General features: G+C 43.2%; 2 protein-coding genes across 3 annotated transcripts; one reads left to right on the top strand and one right to left on the bottom strand.

Annotated features, from left to right (window-relative positions):
- The first annotated feature begins 9,840 nt into the window (after positions 1–9,840).
- On the top strand, positions 9,841–15,107 carry LOC6613377. Its single transcript, XM_002037815.2, has 3 exons — positions 9,841–9,948; positions 11,855–11,987; positions 14,059–15,107. Exons 2-3 carry the CDS (start codon positions 11,855–11,857, stop codon positions 14,619–14,621), a joined length of 696 nt encoding a protein of 231 aa, XP_002037851.1. The 5' UTR covers positions 9,841–9,948; the 3' UTR covers positions 14,622–15,107.
- On the bottom strand, positions 14,995–17,032 carry LOC6613376 (U2 small nuclear ribonucleoprotein auxiliary factor 35 kDa subunit-related protein 2). Of its 2 annotated transcripts, XM_032714133.1 has the most exons (5): positions 16,942–17,032; positions 16,066–16,884; positions 15,743–15,846; positions 15,470–15,626; positions 14,995–15,402 (listed from the first exon to the last, which is right to left on the bottom strand). In XM_032714133.1, exons 1-5 carry the CDS (start codon positions 16,971–16,973, stop codon positions 15,123–15,125), a joined length of 1,392 nt encoding a protein of 463 aa, XP_032570024.1. In that variant the 5' UTR covers positions 16,974–17,032; the 3' UTR covers positions 14,995–15,122. The 2 variants fall into 2 exon arrangements, with proteins under 2 accessions (XP_032570024.1, XP_032570025.1); XM_032714134.1 differs by lacking the exon at positions 14,995–15,402 and having other exon boundaries at positions 15,504–15,596; positions 15,714–15,846.
- Positions 17,033–17,535: the final 503 nt, after the last annotated feature.

The following is a 17,535-nucleotide window of genomic DNA, read 5'->3' as shown; positions in this document are numbered from 1 at the left end:
AATTTCAGTCACGCGGCAATCGTCACGCGGCCAACAAAACTACCGATATTTTAGCCAGGCGCGCAGAAATCCACAGAGCGACGAGCAGTGCCCAATCGATACAAGCAATCCGGCGGATACAGATATACACACACACACACGCGCCGCATGCACAGCCACACGCACACAGAGAGTAGCGGTCACAGATACGGAGCACACAAGCACAGGCACATTTACAGATACAGATACTGAGTTCAGTTCGGTTTCTGCTTCTTTTATTCGTCGCAACTTTGGTTGGTGGTTTCAGCCTTTCTGCACTGGGATTGGGATTGCTGTTCAGTTTATTGGTCGGCAAGCGTTCGCCCAGTGCCTGCATTCGAACAGCGCAAAATTCAGGAAAAAAACTTCAAAATTTGTGTTGGTCGAATGACACAAACCGCGCACCAGGCACTCAGGATCGCCCAGATGGTGTTTGCCCTCATATAGTTGGATGGTGGCTCTTATTGGCTGCCGTCACAGCTGCGCACTCACACAGTGCCACAAATGCCTCATGGACGGTGTGTATTGTTTTCATACCCTCACTGAAGATATTGTATTGTTTGGTGAGCTATTTCATAGCTCGGTAATAAGGTATATTATTACTTATTCGAGTTGCTCGTTTAGTTCTTGAGATATTCTGGTGAAACTTTGAAAATAGATTGGTTTTGTTATAATACATGCTGGGTTTGAAAATTCTGATAATCAACCAGCTAGTTTATTAGTTACTGTAGTTAGTAGGCATTAGCTATAGTCACCCTTTTGAATTTTATATTTTATGATTTAGTACTATATTTTGTATCTATTATTAACTAGTTCTTGCACTATTCGTTTGAAAACTTTGGAAGTCATATTTTACGGTACAAAACTGAACTTTTTGAAATATTTCTACCATAAAGGGTATATGCAGTGCGGCTCGGGTCAGAAACCTCCCTTTATTTAAGTGATAGCGCCCGGCCGGCGTCAGCTGTTTACTGTGACTGGTGCAGAAATGGAAATGACAGACCAACCAGAAATGCTTTAAAGCGGGGATAAGGCCATTACAGTGGCCAACTGGCCGAGTGGCCCGGAGGTGGAAGTAACCAGGGGCAGGGGCGGTGACGGTAGCAGTGGAAGGGGCAGGGGCAGGGGCAGGGGCAGGGGCAGGAGCGTCAAGCGATCTGATGATGCCCCATTCGATAAGGCGAAGAAGAATCTCAGTCTGCAGAAGAACAGGTTTTCGTTTTAGAAGCGGAGCACCTTTAAATGCTGCTGCAATTATGTGGGTGGAGTTCGTGCTTCATGTGGCATTGGCCATTGTTTGGCCACTGCAATCGATGATGATAGGTCCCGAGCCTATTGGCAATCACACTTGTAATTGGCCTCTCATCCGATTGACTCGAACCCTTTGAACACCCTATCCCGCCCTATTTTCAGACCCATTTTCCACCCGCTTGCCGCCCCTTTTCCACCGCCCACTTGCTGCTGCTGGGCGATCAACAGGTGGATGTGGGGCATTTCGGTTCGGGCCCTGTGACTGGTGTTAGAAAAATGAGGCCAGCAGCAAAGCGTTCTCGCTTTTCGTTGGTTGGCATTGAAGGAGTTTTTTCAAATTAAATTTTGTGTAGTGCGATTTGTTGTATCGCGCGTCCGTTAACAGGAGCGCACAGAAATTAGCCAGCGGATTTCTTGCAATTTTGCGGCGGCTCATGCTTGGTGCGAGCAGGATGGCTATACTGTAGCCGGCATATTTGTAATGTGCGAGAGCAGGATGACAATAGTGCGGGCATAGCTGTGAGCAGGTTTGTGTCTCCGCTAAAGCTTTTGCTAGCGAAAAGTTGTTTTCACACAAAAAATAATACTACAGTTAAAGTCATAATGCAATAATTTTTTAAAATTCCCTGTTTAATACAAAAAACTGTTGAAAAATATATATTGTGTATTGTGAAACTACTACTAAACAACTTAAATATCTAGTTGCTTTATAGCAAGCTAAAGTTGATTTATTAGTAGGAAAACGTGTATTTCGTCAACATTAACGAAGGTGAGATAAATAATTATACTGTTTTATACTTCTCGTTTTGATTAAAATGTTACGGTGAATTGGCTTTATTGAATTCTATCTTATTTTCATAGAATGTGCGTCAGAAATTTGTATGACGTTTATGTTGACATTTTTCTTGTGTACCGTTTTCTAGTTTAATCCAAAATAAGATTGTATAATAGATTATATCCAATTATTCACGCAACTTTTTATGATGGGTTATGACGCAGGTTTTGGGACAGTTTATCAAACCCAAAAGGAAACCCCCGAGCATAGCGAAAATTTATGAACTCGCTAATAAATTATCGTGCGAAATATATTATCTTTTGCACATTTTTAGAAATAAGTTAGGTCCGACATGCGCCTATTTATACTCCGCATTTTAGGCAGCAAATAGGTTTAATATTTAATCAAGCAGCCGAAGGGGTCACGCGTATTAACAACTGCAAATATTTAATCTCGAGATTGATAGACTAAAATGTAAAACTGAAGCGTGGACCGAACCTCTTAAATGGAATGTGCTAAGGTCAAGCGGCACAGATGATAAATGATTCCATTAGCTAAGATATTTCCGAAATCAGGGACATTCAAATAATATTTACAATAGTTTTTCTGCTATATTTATAATTATTTCTGCGCAGATTCAAGATAAAGAAACTGATAAGTTAACTTAATCAATCTCACTTAACTTCAACGAACATGCAAATGTATAATTTAAGTTAACACTAACTCACAGATTATGGCTTGTGTTTTCAATAAATATTAATTTATTATAATGTCAGGTACATAAATAAATAAATATATATATATATTTTATCGATGCAACGCAAAGTCAAAGTGTGGAATTATATTAATTTAAATCAGATTAAAGCTTTGATTTTGCTTTGATTACACACATTATTCGCCTTCGCCATTATAAATATTAATGAAATATTAGCAGTTTGATTCACTTGTGTCAAGTGTTTGAAAAATAAACCCATGGACTTGGACTCGTGTTTCCAACCAGTTCTGAAGATTTACACACGATCGAAATCCAATAAAGATAAATGTTCGCTTAGATAATGAATAGTGTCAGTCACAATATGGGCAAAAGGAGCAATGAACCAGCGTGATGGCTAAAAATATTAAACATAAATGTATTTCGTGTTGTATTTTTATCGATGGATCTTTTGCCAACGCACCATGATTGATTGGGTAATTAAAACTTTTGGATTGATATGTAGAATTGTGTTTTTCGGGACTAATGATGTGCGATAAATCAACTTTAGTGGAATGTTCTCTGCTCTTACCCATCAATGAACCGCAGCAGATGAGTCATGATCACTGCTCGGGTATTATGAAACCATTGATACCTTTTCCGTGTTTTACCATCCACCTCTTCAGCGGCCAATCGACTACTGGATATTGTGGCTCAAAGTATTTGGGATCGCAGCGAAACCAGTCTCATGCCGCCTTTTTGGTTCTGTCACGTACCAAGATGAGGCTACCGCAACGTCATCCATCGAGTGGCTGGCTGGCTATATACATTCACTTTTTCGCATCCGCGTTATCGCCGGGCGACAATAACAAAGTAGCCGTGCCGCTCAATAAGTGCTCTTCATCGTCGTGGTACTGGCAACTCGAATCTCGTACCTCGCACTGGGTACGCAAATGTTGTTGTCGCTCCGCTCAAGGTTGAGGCAAACTGGTATCATCATCCACATCCACATGATTGTGGCCGGGCTGTTGTTTATTGTTGTTATTTATTTTTTTTTGGTTTATTTTCGCTTTTTTGTCCGAAGCCGCTTAACTGTTAAGAGAAGTTGCCTGAATCCGAGACTGTGGCCCAATGCGGTCGCCGCTTGGCACGAGTCGCCGTGGATTAATTAGTAGCCATGTCCATTTAGCCACCGAAGATGTTCCTCGGGGTCGACCGAAAACTAGAATACTAGAAGCCTTTCCCTTGTCACATAGATTTAAACAAATCTTTGCACATCTAAAAACATAGCCTTGAAAGTTAATAATAACTTATGTCTTATGTAAATATGCTCTACACTTAAGCTAGATATTTATAATATGTTAAAGTGGAATTATACATTACAAATCTTTCCATAATTGGCATCAGATATTGGACGCCAATTTGTAGGAGTGTGCTATTGGCCTTGAACTGTTGCCAAAATCGGGCAGATCAAAAGCCAGACTAATGTGGTTAATTCTGTGTGCGCTTAGCATTATCTGCGTACATTATTGTAAACAATAAAAATATTGTTAATGACTTCGCGGAATGCACTTAGCACTTCTTCAACGTTTTACATTCAAACTGGCTCGTTTCTCGGTTCCAACACATCGCAGTTTATGATTTATGAACAATTTCTAAAGTGCACTTGTTTGACCGCAGACTAACAACAAGTTGGACAGGTGGTTGTTTTTGCGGCGTTTGTTTTTTTGTTTTTGATTTTCAAAATGTAATAACAATTTAACTTGACTTGGCACGCATCTCGATCTTCTCAAGCGGCGAGTTGCGGGACCGAAGTGGAGGGCAGTGCGTTGGCAGACATGTGACAAGATCTGACAAACGGCTGTGTTCCCGCCGCCGTTGTGGCTTCTAATTCTGCTGACAGATGAGGTCGCCCCCAACGCAGTTGTGGCTTGTGTGCTGATGACTAAAGAAACAGCCAACAGCCGATCAAAAAGCTAAAAACGCAGAAAATAAAAAACCAGCCAACCCTGAAACTGTTAGGCGAACTGCAGCCCCCCCAAAAAGCACAGCAGCAGCTCATCAGAAAGATCATCAAGAAAATAGCCGGCGACCCATGAACTTTACACAACGCAATTTGTTTTTTGTTTTGCCCCCATGATGGGGTTAGGCGGGGTGAAGTGGATTTTATGTGCAACAAGTGCGTTGCAGCAATCCATGTTGCAGCTAAAGACAGAAAAGGGTCATACAGTTTCATTATAGATTTTTGGAAAGCCATGTTTTTGGCGGAGTTCAAATTGAAAGAACTCCCAAAAAACCTCTTAAATTAGGATCTAATCGCTTTAGGGCGTTAATAAGTGACTTAAGCTCCCCAACAATGGAAACATTAAGTTGATGAATCGAATTCAACAATAAAGACATTTGATAGCTGAACCAGTAAGGCAGTTCGCAGAAGAATATATCATTTTGAAACACAATTGGTGTGTTAAACGAAGGTTCACAATGGCGCAGCGAAAATGATCCAATTTAAATGTTGTAGTGCAAAGTTCGCGTTCGTTGCCTAAGTCTTTTGTTTTGGCGGTTCTCATCTGTTTCAGCGGCCAACCTGCGGAAAACTGTCTGACTAAGCGCTTCTGATTTATGACTGCAGCATGCGCTGGCCGCTTGGAACATATGTTCAATTGATTTCATAAGCATGACACCCCGGCTGGCAAACAAAAATTAACTTTTGCCTTATAAATATGCAACTTCCTCCACGACGATTGATGCACTCGCAAAAATCTTGGCCCTAAATGGTACATGATATTTTGTAGCTCTATTCGAAACGTTTATATGGTGTTCATGTTTAATTTGACATGAATGACATATATGTATAAAGTGAGAATTGTTGAAATTTTTAACCCGCTATTCTTTTGTACTACTTTTTTTTCGAGTGTGCCTGAATCGGATAGGTTGGATGATGATGCAAAATTACAGCAAGAAAAAATATGAAAAACCGAATGTAAAACACACACACAAATTATGCAAAGCTGAGCTATTGCCATTGCATATTCAGACGGTGGACGGCGATGGAAGATCGAATGGAATGGGCTGGGATAAGGGGTGGAAATGGATATGGAAATTCTATGGCATTAGACATCCGCATCTGCCCCTGACTGTCTGCGCTGCACAATTCCGCACACACCCTCTTTTTAGCGTTTATATAATTTGTCAGATTTATGGCGCTGATTAGACAAATGGCGATTCTAAGCGAACCAATGCAAGAGTCTGTCTGCCTCTTGTGCAATTAGCCCGCTGGTTGTTGTTTATGTTGCATTGTCTCTGGCGGCAGAAGCAGCAGTCGCAGCAGCAGCAGCATCAGCAGCAGTATTTAATATAACTAGATACATGTGGGCGGCAGGGCCTAAGGGGGCGGGGCCGTGGCCGGAGACCCATTCATACGAAGATTCTTGACGGCCTGTGCGCGAAATGTGTGTCAAAGTTTGCTGTACTGTGCTCCGTGCATTTTCGCAATCATCTCTTCGTTGTGTTGTGTTTCGTTTCGTTTCGTTTGTTTGCCCGGTGTTCCTAAATTTTTTTCCGATCTTTTTTTTCGCATATGGAAAATATTTGTCACGTTTTCCGTGACGAATTTAAAATGCGCCCGGGCACTTAATTCTTTTGTGTCACAACGAACAGACCGTTTTTCGTCTTCACATTTTACACAGATGCGCTAAATTGCAGACATCAATCATTTTGATATTTTTTTTTTATGATTCGCGCTCATTGCGTAATCCATACTTTTGGTTATGGGTTCTTCTTCTTGGCTTCACACTTAGCGCCTGAATAAACGGTTTCATTTCATGACTGCCGGAGATGCTGCTGCTGAAGTTTGAAGTTGGATCGAGAGCCGGCAAGGTCTTGATTAATTTGTTGCCAATCACTTTTCGTGTGGTGCGACAAAAGCCCCACACTTGGCCAAAACGGCCAACGCAAACACAGCATTTAAATTTCAACTAATGTGTAAATGAACAAGCGTCGGCCTCTTGGGGTCAAATTTGGCAACATTTCTCATCTGCCGATCGGGCAAAACCATTTAAAAAGTATTCGTTTTTCAATCTTTTTTGCCTGTTTTTTTTTATTATGATTTTTGTTCAATTTGCCGCGGCCAAGCTTCTTGGCCGTAAAAACAAGTTGCAATTACGCCCGGCAACCTTCACGCATTCCCCAGACGAGCTGCTTGATGCCCCAACGTTAATGATAGAAATTCTATATGGCCAATCAAAAAGAAAAAAAAAAAAAACCGCAGGAAAATTTCGAGCGAGCCAAAGTTCAATTCAAAGCCGTCCAATCAATGCCCAAATTTAAGCTAAGGTCACAAGCTGGCCATTCTTTGTGGCCGTTTGTTTAAATAGATTGATTATTTTGGTTCGCTATTTCAGTTGGCTGCGCCATTGTTGTTCCAACAATTTGCATCTTGGTTGTGTGTTTTTCCTTTTTCTAATTTTTATTATTTTTTTCTATATTTCTTTTTTTAACTTTGAACGCATCACGCTGAAGCGGAAGGTGCGCTGAATCTGCTTCAGATTTAGATTGAGATTTGCTCGAACTGTCGACGGGTGCTTCCGTGCTCATAGCAATCCGATCTTGTTTGGAGTCTGGCTTTGTGTATTTCTTATTTTGATTTGGCCGAACATCTTTTGATGTTTTGCTATGGATTATGGAAATCCAGATAGCTGGCAACATCTGCGCACCAGCGATAGCCACTCGAATGCCTATTGTAGTTGCAAAAGGTTTTATGTCTCAGCTCACCCACCGAAGGTCGTACGTCGCATAAAACTGTCCATCTGATCGACGGGCTCACGCTGCGTATTAGTAATATGCGTTATTAGCGCTCATCGTTTCAGCTATGACTAGGATCATTTACGCAGAACAGTTTCTTAAGGCCGATGGATGCCGATGCGGTTTTTGAACCCCACAAGGTTAGTCGCAGGAAGTGCAGGCAACTCGGGCAAAAACCCGAAATCAAAACCAGATTCAAGGGCGAAAATGTGCAACAAGTGGAAAGGAAACAAGATCATCGACACAGCGGATGCAGCTGATGGGAAAAAATTACGAAATCAACAACTGCGGATGTTGCAAGCACCAAGAAGCGTCGAGAGCATCAAAGAATTGCCTTCGAAATATCGCAAAAAAAAAGGTGTTAAGGGTTTTTTATCCCGCAATATTACAAAAATTAATACAACTAGTTTTTATTTCTTTTACCACTTAAGTAAATAAGCCATAATTTAGACGCGATAGCATCTCTAACACATAACTGCCACTATGCATTATATTAATTGGCCACAAGCCACATGGCTTAAATGACTTTAAATATTTCTCTGGAGACATCGCTGTTTTAGACAGTCATAAAACTAATTAAACAGCATCTCAAGTCCGAGTCCGTGTGACTCAACGTTTTACCTGTTATAGAGGCAGTTCCGTGGAAATGCCCTCTGCACTTCCTTAACCAGCACATCCTTGATCTCCGCTGGCAACCTTCGTGACTTAAAGTTTCCCAATCGGTCGCGTACTTTTTACATTTTTTTTTTGCAATATGAACTTAGCACTCGCCAGCTAAATGTGTAATTAATTTGATGCTGTTAATGTGTTGGGCCAACACAATTCACGGCTCTTCGGGTCCAAACCTTTGGCACATGGCGCCCCAAGGCAAGTGACTGCGGCTCTATTAATAAGGCTAATTAAAATATGCAAGAGATGGGGAATTGGGGGGGAAGACCCACAGAGGCGGGAATTGGAGCTCGGCCACGCCTTTTGTGAATCCGAATCCGCTTTCAAAATTAGCTCGCTATTAAAGACAGCTCTAAATGACAAACAAAAGTGCCACCCAAACAAACGCATCTTCATGGTCAATTAGCGGCCAACCGAAATGTGACAAACAAAAAAAAAACATATCTTAAGATACAAAAAAAAAATGGAAGAGTCAAAAGAGCGGGCAGGTGAACATTGGCGCTATTCAAGAGTCACGAGTTCAAATCCAGTCAAAATGTCAAGTTGATGATGACAATTAAACAGGATTAGCGACTTGAACCTGCCCCCCAACTTCAAATGTTTACTGAAGCATTGCAACAGATTTGATTTGTCATAGAAATGATGGGTCGGCGCGGAGCGGTGCGGGGGATTCACTCTCAAAATCACACTAAATAAATTACATAATCAAGAGATCAATTTGCATATTTATGAGCGAAAATAAAAAGCAAACATAAAGCTTTTTAAGAACAATCTCAGATCCGGCTGGCACCGCCAAGCACTCCGGAGCTATATATTTTATTCCATTTTTGGCCAGCAGACGATCCTTTCCCCGCCAGTTCATTCACATGGCAATTAAAGCACAGAAATCGAATCAGAGTTTGTAAATGCCGAAAGAAACCCATCGAACCGCTTTTGTATCTCATTTTTGCAAACGCGTGCGTGGGGCCGAGCGCGGAAGCCAAAATCATCGGCGATCTTAAATGGCATTTCGAAAGGCTTTTCAAGATCAAGGCCTAAAAAAGAAGACAAACACTCCATCAAATGGTGATATATGGAGCTGGCCACGGAGATGGATGCCAGCGTGGCGGTTCCAAGAGTGTTTGCATAAATACATTTCGAAACAAAACCCAAACACACAACACGGACCAAATCTCTGTCTACGTCGAGCTCAAGTTTCCAGTGCCTGACACTCGAGCAACAACTACTTAATGGATCTGTGCGGCTATAAAATTATCAAACTACAGTTTTAGACCGAACAATAGATCGAGAAGATGCTTTAAATAAAAACTAAATAAATAAGATGCGAGCGGGAAAAAGACTGAAAAAAAGAACATAAATATTTATAGACAAAAGTTGTCGTTGTTGTCTAAAGATGTTCTGAGCAGCTCATCTCGTTGTTTTTGGTTTTTGCTTTGCTGCTATATGGCTATATGGCTGTATGGCTATATGTCTATATGCCTTCGCTGCTGCCAAAGCTTCGCTGCAGCAGCAGCTGCGGTCAGCGTCGCCGTCGCCGCTGGCGTCGCAGTCGCAGCTTTTTCAAAGCTGCACGAGATGTTGTTGGTGGGCAGCCAGCGCGGCTTCGACTATAAAACAGTTTGCTGCTGCCAATTGACTTTTGTTTTCGTTTGCGTCTGGTCTCGTCTGGTTGTCTGCTTGGACAATTCGGCGACTACAGTATAGAAACCGTGCTGTGCAGTGTTATTCCAAATAGCAAGCAAAGGTAAGCAGCAGCGCTCCGCGTCCAAGGATATAAAGTGTGCTCTATTACTATGCCATATGCGATATGTGTGTGTGCGGACAATCGAAGGACTAACCAAAGTGCAAACTCATATTGTGTTCAAAAAAACATAAAAACAATCATAAATTGTAGAAAAAATTGAGTGCTGTGCGCAGTTCAAGGATATGGAAACCTGAAACATTCGAAATCCAACGGAAAAATATTTAAAAAAAAAATTCCGCTCAGAACTGGCAAGACCTGAATGAATGAGAACTAAAGCTAGTGGAGGCTAAGTGGGAAACGAGTTCGTTGCCCAAGTCTTTCGTGTGACTGAAAAAGTTCGCTTCCCAAGTCTTTCGCTTGAGAACTTAGAAAGGTTTGCTGTCTAAGTCATTCGTTTAAGAACCTCTATTGATAAAGTCTTTTGTTGGCCACTTTGAAAAAGTTCGTTGCCTAAGTCTTTTGTACCATAACTTTACATGACGGACAATTTGAGCTATAAAATTAAAGACAAAATTATTAGTTGAAAATATTTCCACCGAACATATAGTTTGCGCAATGTTGCACATAAAATTTCCATCACCCATAACCCCTTTGGAGAAAAACCCGAAAAGAGAAACACTCGATAATGCACAAAGCCCACTTGGCCTGTAATTTGCCCACTGGCATTAAAGGGCACTGAGCTCTCTGTAGGAGTATAATTAAATGCCTCATCAGCTCGTCGGCTGATTGATTAACATGCATGAAACAAGAAATGGACAAAGCGCTGATGGACAAGTTACAAAACGCAACAAATGAACAAACAAATGAGTAAAAAAATAAACACCAAAAAGGAGCCACAATAACTGACATACACACATATTTCCCAACAAACTCTTCACTTTGGAAATGTCGCTGTCGAAGATGAAATCAATACGAAATCCAATTTTCATTATGTATTGTTACCAAATTAGGCGCTGACCGCTGATAAGCGCTGGTCCGTCGTTAATGATTTATAGTTGCCAAATCAGCGGACAGCTGGCGATCAAATAAACACTGGCGTTAAGCCACACAGACACGCAATCGCCGCCCAGATCAAATCCAATTAATATGCAACAATTTCCAGCTGCGCGCGGACATTGAGCCGCCGGTCTAACCGATCCGTTGCGAATTGCATTAGCATAAGGAGGAAGAAACGACTCGAAAACGGGCTCTACAACCAATTGAAATGCTAGCCGACGTGGAAGGTTCTAGCCGAAGACACGCAGCGTCTCAAAGAAAAAACTAAATAAAATCGGAAAGATAGAAAATAAAAAGTCAATAAAACCAGTTAAGGTCAGCCCCGCTGCTGCTTGTGTAATCAGCATGCTGGCCGCCGTTGCAGATGCTAAATACATTTTTATTTATGAATAATGTGATGTGCTGACGCCGATATTGATGCTGATCACGTTGCCGCCGCGCTGCGCCACAATAAAAATGAAAATGAAAATGAAAATAATAAAGTCTCAAGTGTCGTCGATCGTCGATGGTCGGCGGTCGGCGGTCGATGGCGTTTGGTAGTCACTGTGGCACTGTGTCAGTGGCCGCCGGGGGCAACCGGTTGCGCATCCTTGACATAAAAAGCGATCTCGACCAGCAGCTTACATCTTCGGATCGCTGCGGATCGTATTGACCAGCGAGCTGGAAATTTATACGAAATTGCGTATACGCAACATGGGCAGAGGTGGCGAACAAAAGGGCGCGGCATCGTTATCGCTCGATAATCGTGTACAAATTTATGTTAATGACAACGTGTTAACAATTTGCATATCTATATCTGTCGCCGTGTACCCGTACCAGTTACTTGCCAAATCGCATATGGCCTGGCACTTTGTCTTACCAATAATTTGTCTAATGTTTTCCCAACTTTTTCTCTCTCCTCGCCTTCCAGATGAAAGTCACCCTGGCAATAGCGACTTTCTGCGTGGTGCTGGCCTGCAGCCATGCGGCCAGAACCACCACGACCACAGCGACCAAGCCGGGTCGCTTCCTCTCACTGCCCGTGCCCGCCAAGTGCGCTAGCCGTAAGTATACCGGGCTATGGCCCATCATCAAACTCCATTGCACCCATACCCATGCCCAATCCCACAATGGCGAAAAGTAAAAGTGACGAACGCGGCGAGAATATTAAGCGGCTTTGATTGCCAAGTTTGCACTTGAAATTGTTTGGCAATGCGACGTGTGGCTGTGGGTGTAACCACAAATGCCGAGGGTTTTTTTTTTGTTTTTGCTGAAGGTCGTCGACGTGTGTGCCAGCTTTATGGCGGCCTATAGATTCACTTTCTTTGCCCGCCTTTTTCGTAAACAAATTCCATTTGATAGGCAGAATGTATGTAGCTTATATTATATTTTTCTTTTAATTTAAAATATTAAATGGGTAAATGTAGTTTTCCGCCACTTATGGACAACAAATTAATTGATTTCCTCTGCGCTTCAAAGCTGATAATTGCTCAAATCCGAGGGGCTTAACAAGCAAGTAGTTCAGTTGAAGCGGGTTTTCCTCATTTATTCTACGAATGATTGTCGCTGCCAGTCATCGCCTGAGATTACTTACCATTGCATCAGGGCTTAGAGATCGGGCTAAAACGGGCGAGACGCCTGAACAATAGCATCATCGCTGCATATCCGGTACACTAATGAACACTTTGCAGTTATTGCTAATTAGACAAGCCCTAACTCACACCGGCGCACACACCAACTTATGGCTAACACACACACGCACACATTGAGACTTAGCCAAAGCCGTTAAACATGCAACTTAATTTTGGGGCGTCACCGGAGTTGCATATCCAGTTTTTTGAAGCCAGTGCCGTTGGCAGCGACTTAGATCTTTCATCTCTTAGAGAATTCCAGTTATACAAGCGCAGGTTTTTAGGTCTGCCTTCCAATAGTTAAATCACCTGATTAACAATTCCACTTAATTACCTTTTTGTAGACAACTCTCTCAGGCGTGTATTCGCCCGATAATTAAGATTCGAAAACGTTTCGGTTTTTCTAACCCACTGTTGAAAGATGCCAATCGAAAAAAAACGGCATCGACACCCGGATTATTACGCAAGTTTCGGGCTAGGAAAATACACATATATACACTCAGTCAAGATGAGTTTTAGCCACATTATCTCGCCTTGACCCGCGCACAAAAGGGCCAGAAATGTGAGGAAATGGCAAGTGGCAGCCGGAGCGGCAGCAAAATAAATAATAATGTGCAAACAATGGCCAATAAGGCCATTATGTGTTGGACTTAAGCTGATTTGACGCGTAGCGTTGCCCGCCAGCAGAGGGGGCGTGGCAGGGGGGCAGTTGCAAAAGTGGCCTAAAGCGGGACTAATGACGCGTGCCAACTGTGGCAACAGGCGGGTATCTTTTTCTTCAGTTTTTTCGGGGCGCGTCCGAGGGGCGGACATATCGCACATTGCGAAGACTTCCAAAGAGGCAGCTAATCAAATGATAGCTGGCAGTTGGTAGTTGGTAGCTGGTAGCTGGCAGCTCGCTCAGGCGAAACAAGTTCGAGGATGGAGTTGTCAGGCGGGGGATCCCATTGTTTCCTCGAAAAAATAAGCTAAAAAGTAAATATATACGCGGGGCAGCTGAAAACCTTTTGACACCCAAGACAAAAGGAAAGCGGCGGCGGCGGGAGTCGCAAAAAGAAGCATGCTGCATAAATTGCGCGGATTGCGTAACACGCCGCCACCGGGGAAGTTGTGTAAGGCCCGGGGCAGCTTCAGCCACTGGCATCCACCATTGGTATATAGTATCTCTCGATTTTCGGCGCTACTCGCTTTCGGTTTCGTTTGCCCATGATGGGGCAGGCTGCGAGACATTGCACTCCGACTCCAGATGGAGATGGAAGATGAGGCTGCAGCGGCGCGGAAAACCGGTTGCTACATGCCACACCCACACGGCAAAAAATTAGGAAATTCGGAAGCAAACGAAAAATGCAACTAAGTTTGAATCTTAAAGTTTAAAGTGCTCCTATTATTCAATAGTTCAATAATTTTGTATATTTTTTGAAAAGCCATTACATACCCCTACTATTTTCCCAGTGCAAGCACGAAAACACTTTCCGCTAACCGACTTCTTCTTGCTGACCCGCAGGTCCCAAGGAGTTCTCCTACCGCGGCAAAAACATGTTCCTAACCACCCACGTGCCCGCGCTGGCCAACAAGAAGGTCGATTGGTTGGATGGCCGCAATCTGTGCCGCGAGTACTGCATGGATCTGGTCGCCCTGGAGACCCAGGAGAAGAACAACCTGATCTTCCGCGTGATCCAGCAGAACGATGTGCCGTACATCTGGACGGCCGGACGTATCTGTGACTTTGCTGGCTGCGAGAACCGTCCGGATCTGGAGCCCAAAACCGTCTATGGATGGTTCTGGTCCGCAACCCGCGAGAAGATCCAGGCCACCAACCGCATCCCACAGGGCTGGGGCTACAACCCTTGGTCGCAGACTGGCCACAAGAAGCGCCCGCAGCCGGACAACGCCGAGTACGACATCAACCAGACCAAGGAGCAGTGCCTGTCCGTGCTGAACAACGTGTACAACGATGGCATCGCCTGGCACGACGTCGCCTGCTACCACGAGAAGCCCGTCATCTGCGAGGACAACGAGGAGCTGCTGCGCTATGTGGCGGCCACGAATCCCGGAATCCGTCTATAGGGCGGCTCGCTGGGCGTTCGCTGTTTGCCTAATTTTAAAGCTACTTATTATAATATTCCTTAAACGAGTTTTTGTATAATTTTTGTTTGTATGTGTACGACGAAAACGGAAGAAAGCAAGACAAATAGACTTTAGAATTTACAATTTCCGATCCTACAAACACCACCACCCACCTACCACCTCCAAAATACTGCTGTCATCCACACCTTAGCACCCAGCACTTAGTCTCACTTTCCCTTTCTCCTACCTTCGAAACTGCCAATTTTACGCGTAGAATTCCATTCCGTTGTAAACAATTGAGTCGTTTTCAGATCGCACCTTAAATATTTATAGACAATCCTAAATTGCAAGTGTTTCTCTCTGACCCTCTGTCTGTCATTCAAGCAAGAAATTCGGAATCTCTTTAGTATTTTGTTTGAGACACTCATGTTTTGTCCACAAAGAGATTGAATAAAATTTTGTAAAGATCCCATAAAAAAACTTGAATTAATACTTTCGTTTTTATTGGCGATGGTTGTGCTGATGATCGGGTGTTGTGGAGTTGCTCCTGTGCTGATGATGCCTCTTTGATCTGCGCTCCTCATGTGAAGATCCCGAGGAGCTGTGCTCTCTTTTAGAGCGCACGGACCTCCGGTCACTTCTTGACCTGGAATGACGATCCCACTGTCGGGTGTTTTTAAGATCCTGACCTCTGTTGCCCAAGTCCTTGGAGTTTTCCAGTTCCACCTCGGGACTTGCCGACCAGCGCCAGTTCCTGCCGTGCTCGCTGTGCTCATCCCAACTGAAGAGACGAGGAAATTATTAAAATAGGTTGCCGGAATATGAACTAATATAATATTTTAATCCACCTGGGTGTCTTGGCCGTTGGAGTTTGGCTAGAGCGTCGCTCACTACGTGGACCGCTGGTGTACTCCAGTTCCGTGTTGTACAGGTTGTTCGGATTGCCAAACAGGTGCAGATAGCCGCAGCCGTTACCTTTGGGACATTTACGTGTTAAGGACAAACCTTTAAGAAGTCACATATTGTGTTAAAGAAAATGGTATTAAAATATATGAATGGGTTTAGTTTGAGTTTTGGCTTGTTAAAGGATACGACTTCTTCTTGGCATGCAGTTCACGTACCGCACACTGCGCCGCGCCACGTCCTCAGGTTGGAGAACTCCACGTTCAGTCGCTTGGAGGCGTAGTAGCGACCTTGGAGATTGGTAAAGGCGCGAAGTGCGGATCTGAAATTATAAGGTACGCTTTGTAATAATTAGTTTATGACCTCTTTAGACATTACAATATATATATATAATTTGCTGAGAGAACAGGTAAAAATTAAAACTGTGTTTTATATGAATTTACTTTTACATGAAAATGCTGGGAAATAGGCTGCATTTGCTTGCATATGAACAATGTCATATTAATTAAATAATAATGATAATTAATACTCTCAGACAAACCGTTCGTTTGTGTACTCCACAAAGACGTGACCCCTGAGGTGTTCCAGCGTATTGCGCACCGTGCGGAAGTTGACAATGGTGCCAAACTTTCTGAGTTCCTCGACGGCATCGTTGAAGAACTCATCGTAGTCGTGGCGCAGATCCTGCTCGGTCAATTCCAGGTGTTCCTCCGCCGAGTCGTACTCCTTGTGCGTCCATCGCTTCTGCAGCATGGAATGGTTGAAGAAGTGCCGGATGAGGAGGATCCTTCCCAGCATCGGACGGCGGTGGTTGAAGGTGCAGGCGTGACCGTAGCGGCAACAGTTGGTGCGGCTGAAGAACTCGCAGGCTCGTTCCTCCGGATGCGTTTCCATCACACGCAGGAGGTGACTGGGAGGCTTCTCGATACGCGGGTTCTTCAGATACTCATCCATGCTCTCCATCATGGCATCGAATTTGGCGGCAGCCTCAGCGGCTTTTCGTGCCTCCACCTCGCGCTGCCTCCGCTGTTTCTCCTCCCGTTCCGCCCGCTCTTTTGCCTGTTCCAGCTGCAAACGCTCCACTTCCTCCTGCTCCTGGCGCTTCTTCGCCTCGTCCATTTGGAATTGTCGCTGCGCTGTGGCTTCGCGTCGCAGCCAGGACTCCTCCGCCAACTGGCGCTCCCGTTCGTCGGCCAGTCGTTGGAATTCTTGCATTTCCTCCTGTTCCTGCAACCATTTCTGGTACTCCGGCTGCATAAGTCTTTGGTTCTCCGCCTCCACAGCCAGTTTATCACGTTCTTTGGCATGTTTTTGACGACGCCGCTTCCTCTGCTGCTTCTTGATCAACTTTCTTCGTGCCCTTTGTATAAATTTACATTATATTTACATTATATTTGAAGAAATTATATTTATTTACTTTCTTCCCGGCATTTTGCAAAATCGAAACATTGGATTTCGGTGAGCAGCTGAAACGCATTTGTGAGCACACAGCTGATTAATACCATACCATGAACAGGGTCTATGAAAAATACCACAAAATACTGCAGTACAAAAAATTACTTTCTTACATATAAATTTTTTTCAAGTTTTCATAAATCTGGCTAATCAACAATGTGTTGTAAGTTTTCCCTCAAAATTAAGATTCCATATCATAAATGTTTAAATATTCTTTATTTTTATTACAAAATTTATTCTGAAAAATAACAGTCTAATATAACACCAAGTTTCGTTCTTGCGATAAAATGTTAAATAACATTGCTGTATAGCACAATGCCAAAAGCCTCAGTTGAACTTAAACTGCTATAAATTATGTTATGGAATATTTATGGCACTGTGTCGAACAGCTTTTAAAATTTGAAAGAAGCGTTTAGTTTTAACATTTTCTTATTTATTAGATTTGTATATTTTGTATTAGTCCGTTTATTCAAGCTTTTTTGCCTTTTCCCCCTTCCTTCGAATCAGAAACTTTCGAACTCGAAAATTCCCCTCTTCGACAATGTTGCCAGCAACA

The sequence above is a fragment of the Drosophila sechellia genome, chromosome 2L (assembly GCF_004382195.2).
Source record: "Drosophila sechellia strain sech25 chromosome 2L, ASM438219v1, whole genome shotgun sequence".
Taxonomy (NCBI): domain Eukaryota; kingdom Metazoa; phylum Arthropoda; class Insecta; order Diptera; family Drosophilidae; genus Drosophila; species Drosophila sechellia.
The sequence above is the reverse complement of the archived record's forward strand: the minus strand, read 5'-3'. Positions and strand labels throughout refer to the sequence as shown.

Coding starts and splice junctions, on each gene's coding strand:
- LOC6613377 (XM_002037815.2), top strand. CDS start 11,855: ATGAAAGTCACCCTGGCAATAGCGACTTTCTGCGTGGTGCTGGCCTGC. Junction 11,988..14,058: donor GCCCGCCAAGTGCGCTAGCC/GTAAGTATACCG, acceptor GCTGACCCGCAG/GTCCCAAGGAGTTCTCCTAC.
- LOC6613376 (XM_032714133.1), bottom strand. CDS start 16,973: ATGTTTCGATTTTGCAAAATGCCGGGAAGAAA. Junction 15,847..16,065: donor GTGGAGTACACAAACGAACG/GTTTGTCTGAGA, acceptor TTATAATTTCAG/ATCCGCACTTCGCGCCTTTA. Junction 15,627..15,742: donor GTGGCGCGGCGCAGTGTGCG/GTACGTGAACTG, acceptor GACTTCTTAAAG/GTTTGTCCTTAACACGTAAA.